This window comes from Nicotiana attenuata, unplaced genomic scaffold (assembly GCF_001879085.1).
Source record: "Nicotiana attenuata strain UT unplaced genomic scaffold, NIATTr2, whole genome shotgun sequence".
Taxonomy (NCBI): Eukaryota; Viridiplantae; Streptophyta; class Magnoliopsida; order Solanales; family Solanaceae; genus Nicotiana; species Nicotiana attenuata.
Window position 1 is genome coordinate 36240 of NW_017672786.1, and position 10218 is coordinate 46457.

The window sequence follows — 10218 nt, forward strand, 5'->3', positions numbered from 1 at the left end:
GTCATTTGGTATTAAAGTATTTAAGTATTTCTCTTGGTAGTAATTATTGGTATCATCTTCTGCTGAGTTAAAAACTAAAAAATATTTTATTTTTACCATAAAATTTCACAATCAACCTTTTATTTAGTTGATCAATATATACATTTCTGCTAGCTAAGATCCCTTTTAATTTCTATCATGCAATTTTCGCATTAACATTGTTGGCGTGAAACTATAATACCCTAATCAAATGGTTTTTTTTTTCTTTTCATTTTCGTTCTATTTATTTGGAAAAGAAAGGTTGAGAAAGGGGTCTATTGGACGACTATGGTTATATAGCATCCTATTACTTAACCGTTTTTGGTTTGTAACTGGAGTCTTTATCGGTTGGTCTCCAAAAAGATTTAAACTTTTGAAAAGAATTCTAATATTATTGCACGTTCAATTTGTAAAACGTAAATAAGAGGAGTATGAATCCTCACGAAAAACAATTTGAGCGGTTAAAGGTATAAAAGTGACAGAACCTTAATTGACTTCAAAGTCATAAAGGTTAGGCAAATCTTAAATATGACAATTTTATCCAATATTGAATTAACTCCTTAATAAGTATTTTAGTCTAATAAGGATATAAAAGTCAATCAATATTTTAGAATATTTTCGTCGTTCAATATTTAACGTAAAATATCCGTATTTTTATAATAATAATATAGATAGATATAAATAGATAGATTGTAGATCGTAGATATATATAGTCCAAAATAAATTGTAGATCGTAGATATATACAGTCCAAGCTCTGCAGACGTGATTGCTTGATGCATAATCTCATTAGTGGGACCTATTGAACCATTAAAGACTAAAACAAACTAATTAATCTTATTATTGTTTTGGGTCAAATCTAAAAACTACTTTATCTTATGGACGTACGGAGAGGCTAATAAGATAGGATATTGTTAAAAATTGAAAAAACAAATAGTATCTTTCTAATGAACATTTTCCGTGCCATTACATTGGAATTTCGTACAACTTTGGATATACTTGGGTCTATGGCTTGTGGGACATGGACAAAAAGGCTTTTAGTTGACAATTTCATCTCAACCACAGAATATTTTTCTCAAAATTTTCAACGCATATTCAATTATTCAGAGGTGTTAATAACTCCCACGTGAGAGTGACTGGTTACCAGCTTCCGTAACTTCTTGTTTTAGGAATCGGAACTTTTATTTAATTAGGAATCATTTCATCACTGGTGTTAAGTGTTAATTAATACATCTGTCCCACCATTTACGCCCACGTTAATTTTAAGAGAAAGCCACGTAGGAAATGAATTTAGGTGTAATTAGAAAGTTTGATATTTTTGTCTTGCCAAGTAATTAATTAGTCACATAAAATTGAGTATAATTGGAGAAGGTAATTACATGTAATTACAGTCTTACCTTTTAATTTCTTTCCTTTTTGTTTTTATTTTAATTTATTTTGTATAACTATTTATTTCTATTATTTAAATTCTACTATTTAATTTTTTTTAAATTTTAAATATATTTTTCTTTGTACATTATTTATCTTTTATTTCTTTACCTTTACTTCTTGAGATTCTATGTAATTCCTCGTATATTATATTTCTTATTTATTTTATTTTCTTCATTTAGCGTAACTAGTAATTACGTTATTATTCTAGTTTTTGAAACTACATCTCCTAATATTAAAAATAATGAGTCATTATCAAACTTGGCACACAATGAGTGATGTTATTAGAGTTGAATTTCGATGTTGAATGAGGTTATAAACTTATTATGTTTCTTAATCTTAAGTTGTATTATTGGAACTTATTTTTAGGCGAAATGACTTCCTGGCCACTTAAACTTGTAGGGCTTTTGAAAGCCGATATATAAACTTTTGGCTTTCCCATTTAAACAGTTAAACTCCTGAAACCTATAACTAATAAACACATTTTATCCTTGACCCTAGGTGCGTGTATTACACATTCGCTAACGTGTCCATCCAGTCAGCATATGATCAATTAGACCGGTAAACGTCAATGGCACGAAATTAAACCCAATAGATTGGGTCCCCCTCTTTTCTTTTTCCAGATTGTGATAATGAATCAAAGACCTGTATTTTGGGGGAGAGGGGAAGCCAACGCGCGAAGCCATGAAAAAGATGGCAGGTCTGGCGTCGGCAGACTGGCAGTGGGAAAACGCCACCGCCGGCGCCGTGGCTGGCATCGCCACCGTCACTTTCTCTCATCCCCTTGACGTTGTTCGTACCAGGTTCCAAGGTAATTGTCTCTATGATTTTTATGCTATATAGCAAAATGTATGATCTCGTGTTGTAATTTCGACCTTGATTTTGACGTAAATGTTAACATCATAGTTTACGATGGAAGAATCTCGAACGTCCCGGCTTATAGGAACACTCCTCACGCTTTATTTACCATTGCTCGAACTGAGGTTTGTTTTTTCTGTATTTTATAATTTCCCTGCATATATTGAAGCTTACCTATGGAGTTTTATGTTTGCTTTCCTGATTTCTCCACATTATGATATCAGATCCACAGTAGCAATACCCATTTTATCTCTCAAGAATCTTCTTGGAACCGAGAGGAAGTGTATCCTAATAGAGTTTGTACATTGCTACTCCAACTAGAAAGACAGTTTTTCTTATAAAGATGGTTAATTTCTTTACTTGAATGTCAAGAGGGGAGTGAGATGTCAGTATGCAAATCTTGACTGAATGCTTTCTTGTTACATAGAGTTGATTCATTCAGCCTCATGACATAAACATAGGGAGAAACTCCATCACACTTTGTCAATCACAATCAAACATCCTGGTGGCGTATGCTTTGAATATGAAGCTCCTTTCTTTGCTCCCCACTTTTGAGTTTTGTGCTGCAAACTGCCGAATCTTTACCTTATTACCCATATAAAATAATAGTACTGTTTTATAGTATTTCATTGGAGAACGTTAAAGACTGAACTTCATTGGGCGTTGGGAAGGGGGTCTTCACGCTCCTAAAAGTCGTGACATTCACGCAGGGGCTGACTAGGACCAACTGACGCCACATGGGATGGGTCAACGGTCAAATGTGTTTATTAGTTATAGGTTTCAGGAGTTTAAGTGTTTAAATGGGAAAACCAAAAGTTTATATATCGGCTTTCAAAAGCCCTACAAGTTTGAGTGGCCAGGAAGCCGTTTCGCCTTATTTTTATTACGTTGGAATTTGACGTGTGGTTAATTTTTTGGATTTTGAAATAGTGTTATATTTATAGTTCATATTTAGTTGTTTTAATAGTATTGTCTTGTTATTTCACATTGCATGTTGTTCTTTTTTAGTTAGAATTGATTGATTAGTTTTGTCAAATACTCGAATAATGTTATGACATTATATTTATAAATATTAATTTATTTTATCAAACATGCATTCCATAATGTTCTCACAAGACGTATGTTTTTAGTTTTTATAATTAATTAAACTAAATATTATTAATTAAAAAAATATATGACAGTTGTTTTTACAATATTATTTATAAATATATGATTACTAACTAATATTTATTTAAGAAAAAATATGCATCTTAAATATAAAATCCAATATAATTTATATTAAATTTCAAATTTTGATAATTATTTCTTTTAAAATATAATCTAACTGTATAAATACACTTGTGCAACAAAACAGCACGCCTGTAATTATATTGTAATTACATTATAACAAACAAACTAATCGTCGTAATTACAATACGGTGTAATTACTAGATTGTATAATTACTATCCTAATAATTACAAAAATTTCAGTTACCTGATTGTCTTCAAAACAGACCCTAAAAGATGAAATACACATTAGTCAAACACAAATTTATTTAATTTTTTATCATTTCCAAAAATCTAAACTCTATATAGGACAAAACCTTTATGTAGTTTGTCAATTTTTTCATTTTCTTGGTAAAAAATCAAGAAATTTAGATGTTACACTAATGTTCAATTTTGAGTTTATTTTCGGAAGTCAACTGAGAGAAGGAACCAACTATTTGAAGCAAAATGCCAGCCAAGGTCAAATTATACTTCAATACCACATAAAAGGAGGGTGATTCGTGTAGTGTCCAATTTTCACGTGCACTAGATTATCGAAGGACCTGATTCTTTTATGTATTTCATACACTACAGTCGAGGAATAAAGAAAATAAGAACACAATGATTTTCACATGGAAAACATCTGGCTCAAAAGGTGAAAAAACCACGACCTACTACCCTATAAGATTTTCCAAACACTTCATGTCACGACCCAATTCCATTATAGGCAGTGATGGCGCCAAACACCGTCGTTAGGCAAGCCAACACTGATCAACTAGTGATTTCCCATTTTTACATAAATTAGTAAGTGATAACTTTTCCTTATTTGTTAAAATATTTAGAAATTTGCAAGTGTAACATAAGTAAATGGGAGCAATAAGTACGAATCGTAATCATGTAAGCAAACCAAAATCATAAGTCTACTAGTGAGTATGCCAAGACCTGGTGTCACAAGTATATGGGCAATCCAGTAGAATATACAAAAGAATGCTAGCCTACTGTCTGAAAGGAAATAGATAGAAAAAAAAGCATAAGAGAGACTCTAGCTACTGCAGAACGGCTCAAAACGACAGCTCACCAGGAAGTCTCGAGCTGGAGAATCAAGTCTCGTACACCGTAATGGTGACCAGATGCACCTGCCTCAAATCCTGTTCAATCAAGTACAAAAGTGTAGCGTGAGTACATAAAAATATGTACCTAGTAAGTATCTAGTCTAACCTTGAAGAAGTAGTGACGAGTGGTCGACTCCGACACTTACTAGGGCCAACAATATAATAATATGTGATTCTGATAAAGCATGATATATAGAGCTAACAATAAACTTAGAACAAGAAATAACTGAACAATTCTTTCATCATATTTAAGAACCCAAAACACTTCCTTCATTTAAAATAAATGATCTCTAAAAAAGTAAATTTATACCAATTATAAAAAGGGCTTCCAGTTCTATTATCACACACAAATTCCACCGAGGACGTTCGGCTCGATCCAACATAAAATGTAAATTGTGCATTGCTGATGGTCGAACGTCACGAACCATATATGCATCTATTAAGCTGCTGAGGCGAACGACCCGCTCCCATGAGAGTAGTGAAAATAGTCACCCCGCTCGCAGAATATACTTGCGACGCGGTTAAATATAAATATAACGTAACTTTTCTCAATTCTTTTCAAAATAATAATTTACTTGAAACCTTTGAAATCTAAAGTCCTCAACTTAGTTCCATTCAATGCAAATCAACAATTATGTTCCGATAACGGTATCCACAAAGCATGATGTAAGCCTAAAACTACCCGAACAAAATAGGAATAGTAGCTACATACGGACTCTCGTCACTTCGTGCATACGTAGCCCCCACAAATAATCACATATTAATTAAGTTCACCTATGGGGAAATTTCTCTCTTACAAGGTTAGAAAAGAGACTTACCTCGTCTCAAAGCCTACTTTCCGGTCCAAGTTTATGCGCAAGCCTTCAATTTGGGTGCTGAACAATCCAAACCTATCCAAATAGTGTAAAAACTAATCAATATAGGTTTAAAAGTTCATGTCCCAACTATTAAAGTAGTTTCCCAACTCTAATTGCAAGATTCCTAAAATTCATCCCCAGGCCCACGTTCCTAAATTCCGAAAATTTTCGAAGAAAGTCGTTACCCATAACCTTAGGAACATAAATATATGATTTTCACTAAGTTCCATAATCATTTTCGTGGCAAAATTCCATTTTTATCAAAAACCTAGGTTTTCCTCTAAACCCATGATTTTCACTAATTTACATGTTATAATCTACCCATAAACTATGTATTATACTCACATTTGGGAGAAATTACTTACCTCACAAAGCTATATCGAAATCCCCTCCTTAAAAGCTCTCAAATGGCCCAAGAGTGTAATAAATGACCCGCAAAAATACCTAAGTTCCATTTTTAAAACTCACTGCCCAGCTGCTTCATTCATCGCGAATGCGGAAGGGGCCTTGCCTTCGGGAAGGCAAAGGCTTAGACCCCCTGGAGGCTCTACATCGCGAACGCGGCGAAGGTCTCGCGAACGCGAACGCTAGCTTGGCCGACCCTTCGTGAACACGAAGAACAAAGCGGCCCAGCCCAGCCCAGGCTACTCGATGCGAATGTGAGTCACCTCACGCGAACGCAAAGGTCATCGGACCCAGACCTTCGCGAACGCGGACAAGCTATCGCGAACGCTTAGCACATTTTCCCCCAGTTCCAATTTCTGGTTTCTCATACTTTGCTCAGAGGGGTCCGAACTCACTCGAGCCACTCGGAACCGCGTCCAAAGGCACTAACAGGTCTGTAATCATATACGAACTTGCTCGAACTCTCAAAACACGAAAAATAACAATGAAACTAAGAATCATACCTCAAGACCAAATTGAATCAAAGTTTGAACTTCAAGTTTTCCAAATTCTCCGAATGCGCCGAATCATACTTAAACTACTCGGAATGACACCAAATATTGTGTGCAAGTCTAAAATGACATTACGGAAGTATTCTTGATCTCGGTATTCATTTCGTACCTCGATATCACCAAAACCCGATCCAAACCAAATTTAAAGAACTTCAAAATCTTCAAGAACTAACTTTCACTATTAGGCGCCAATACACTCCCGGGTCATCCAAAACCCGATCCGAACAAACGCCCAAGTCCAAAATTATCATACGAACCTATTGGAACCATGAAATCCTGATTCCAAGGTCGTTTACTCAAAATGTTGACCGAAGTCAAACTTGGACTTTTAAGTCAACCTTAAGGAACCAAGTGTTCCGATTTCAACCCAAACTCTTCCAAATCCCGACTAACCGTCCCCACAAGTCATAAATTAGTAAAAGCAAGTACAAAATGTCTTATTTAGGGGAACGAGGTTCTAGAAAGTAAAACGACCGGTCCGGTCGTTACATTCTTCACCTCTTAAACAAACGTTCGTCCTAAAACGGGTTTAGATTCATACATGAAGTGTTGAATAAGTGTGGATATCTGCTCCGCATGTCCTCCTCAAACTCCCAGGTCGCCTCCTCGACTAGTTGGCCCCTCCACTGAACCTTTACCGTGAAAATCCTCTTGGATATCAACTGGCAATCCTGTCTAGCAACAATAGCTACTAGCTCCTCCTCATAACCCAAGCTCTCATCTAGCTGAATAGTACTGAAGTCTAACACATGAGACAAGTCGCGTGATATCTCTAGAGCATTGACACGTGAAAAAATGGATGAACCTATGATAGGCTGGGAGGTAAAGCAAGCTCATAAGCAACCTCTCCAACTCGCCTCAACACCTCAAATGGGCCTATAAACCTTGGGCTCAACTTGCCCTTCTTTTCGAATCTCATAATACCCTTCATCGGCGAGACTTTCAAGAGAACCTTCTCTCCGACCATAAATGATACATCACGCGCCTTCTGATCCGCGTAGCTCTTCTGTCTGGACTGTGCTGTGCGAAGTAGCTCCTGGATCAACTTTACCTTTTCCAAGGCATCCTTTACCAAATCAGTACCATCTAACTTAGCCTCTCCGGGCTCAAACCACCCGATGGAAGAACGACATCGCCGACCATATAAAGCCTCAAATGGAGCCATCTCGATGCTAGACTAATAACTGTTATTGTAAGCAAAGTCGGCCAAAGGCAAGAACTGATCCCACTGTCCCCCAAAGTAAATCATATATGCTCTTAGCATGTCCTCCAATATCTGAACTGTCCGCTCTGATTGCCCGTCGATCTGTGGATGAAATGTTGTACTGACTACACGGGTCCCCAACTCACTCAATATGGCTCTCCAGAAATGTGAAGTGAAATGAGGGCCTCTATCTGATATGATGGAAACAGGCACACTGTGCAACCGAACTATCTCCCGAACATAAATCTAGGCCAACTTCTCTATAGTATATGTAGTTACAACCAGAATGAAGTTTGCCGACTCGGTCAACTTGTCGACAATGACCCAAATTGCATCAAACTTCCGCAAGGTCCGCAGAAACCCAACTACGAAGTCCATGGTAATGCGCTCCCATTTTTACTCAGGTATAGTCATCTACTGAAGTAGACCACCTAGCCTCTGGTGCTTATACTTGACCTACTGGCAATTTAGGCAGCTAGCCACATACTCAACTATGTCTTTCTTCATCCGCCGCCACCAATAATGTTGTCTCAGGTCACGATACATCTTCGTAACACCTGGATGTTTAGAATACCGAGAACTGTGTGCCTCCTCTAGAATGCTCTCCCTCAAGCCATCAACATTAGGAACACATAGACGACGCTGGAGTTGCAGAACACCATCCTCGCCCATAGAAACCTCCTTGGCACCACCCTGTAGTACTGTCTCTCTGAGGACTGTCAAGTGCGGATCATCAAACTGTCGAGCCTTGATCTGCTCCAATAGCGAAGACTAGGCAACAACACATGCAAGAACTCGACTGGGCTATGAAATGTCCAACCTCACAAGTCTGTTAGCCAAGGACAGAATGTCCAAAGCTAGTGGCCTCTCCTCTGCTGAAATGAATTCCAAGCTACCCATACTCTCTGCCTTCCCACTTAAGGCATCAGCGACTATATTTGCCTTGTCTGGATGATAAAGAATGGTGATGTCATAATCCTTCAGCAACTCAAGCCATCTACGTTGCCTCAAACTGATATCCCTTTGCTTGAACAAATGCTGTAAGCTGCGATGATTAGTGTAAACCTCACATGACACCCCATAAAGATAATGCCTCCAGATCTTAAGAGCATGAAAATTGCAGCTAACTCTAGGTCGTGCACAGGGTAATTCTTAATCTTCAGCTGACGCAAAGCATATGTAATAATTCCCCCCTCCTGCATTAATACACAACCCAAGCCAACGCGTGAAGCGTTGCAATATACCGTATACATCCCCAAGCCGGAAGGCAACACTAAAAACGGTGCTGTAGTCAAAGCTGTCATAAGCTTCTGAAAGCTCGCCTCACAATCATCGGACCAATGGAACGGAGCACCCTTTTGGGTCAATCTAGTCAGAAGGGATGCAATGGATGAAAAACGCTGCACAAATCGGCGATAATAACTTGATAACCCCAGGAAACTCCTGATCTCAGTCACCAAAATGGGACGAGGCCAACTCTGAACTGCCTCAATCTTCTTAGGATCCACCTTAATACCCTCTCGTGATACGACATACCCCAAGAATGCCATATACTCTAGCCAAAACTCACACTTGGAGAACTTAGCATATAACTTATGTTATCGCAATATCTGAAGTACCACTCTCAATTGCTGCTCGTGCTCCCCCAAGCTACGTGAGTGAATCAAGATGTCATCAATGTAGACAATAACAAAGCAATCAATATAAGTCTTGAACACTTGGTTCATCAAATCCATAAACGCCGCTGGGGCATTAGTCAAGCCGAAGGACATCACTAGAAACTCATAATTGCCATATCTAGTACAGAAGGCAGACTTCGGAACATCTGAGTCCCGAATCTTCAATTGATGGTATCCCGATCTCAAGTCGATCTTAGAAAATACTCTAGCACCCTCCAACTGGTCAAACAAATAATATACGGCAACGGGTACTTGTTCTTGATGGTAACTTTGTTCAACTGGCGGTAATCAATGCATATTCGCATAGTTCCATCTTTCTTCTTCATAAATAATACTGGTGCACCCCAAGGTGATACACTCGGTCTGAAAAAACCCTTTGCTAATAACTCCTCAAGGTGCTCCTTTAGCTCCTTCAACTCTTTCAGATCCATACGGTACGGTGGGATAGATACAGGCTGGGTGATAAGTAGGGATTTTTACATATTATTTGCTCTCTTTTACTTGTGTTTTGAGCCAAAAATTCATGAAGGTATTCCCGAAAACTAATATAATATGCTTGCTTGCAGGAATTTTTCAAATGAGCCAAAGGAGTCATAATCAACTCAAAAAGGAGTCAAAATTAGAACAAAACCCAAGACTGGGCCAAGAGATCTGAACCACGGATAGCACAAATAAAGTGTGGCCGCAGAAGCCATAATGCGGCCACGATCAGAAAAAGGCGGTTCGCGAATGGAAGATTTAGAGAGTTGCATTTTCAGGCCAAATGATAAGCGAGGTCTGCGCCAGAAATGTGCGGCCGCGAAAGTCTCACCGCGTCCGCGATGGAAATTATGCGGACCACGGTGCATAAAGTTCATAGAGCT

The 10218-nt window shown here is 37.8% G+C and overlaps 1 protein-coding gene across 1 annotated transcript; it reads left to right on the forward strand.

Annotated features, from left to right (window-relative positions):
• Nucleotides 1-2097: 2097 nt before the first annotated feature.
• LOC109214502 (folate transporter 1, chloroplastic-like) lies at nucleotides 2098-2892 on the forward strand. Its single transcript, XM_019378427.1, has 3 exons — nucleotides 2098-2255; nucleotides 2351-2427; nucleotides 2527-2892. Exons 1-3 carry the CDS (start codon nucleotides 2129-2131, stop codon nucleotides 2641-2643), a joined length of 321 nt encoding a protein of 106 aa, XP_019233972.1. The 5' UTR covers nucleotides 2098-2128; the 3' UTR covers nucleotides 2644-2892.
• The last annotated feature ends 7326 nt before the right edge of the window (nucleotides 2893-10218 follow it).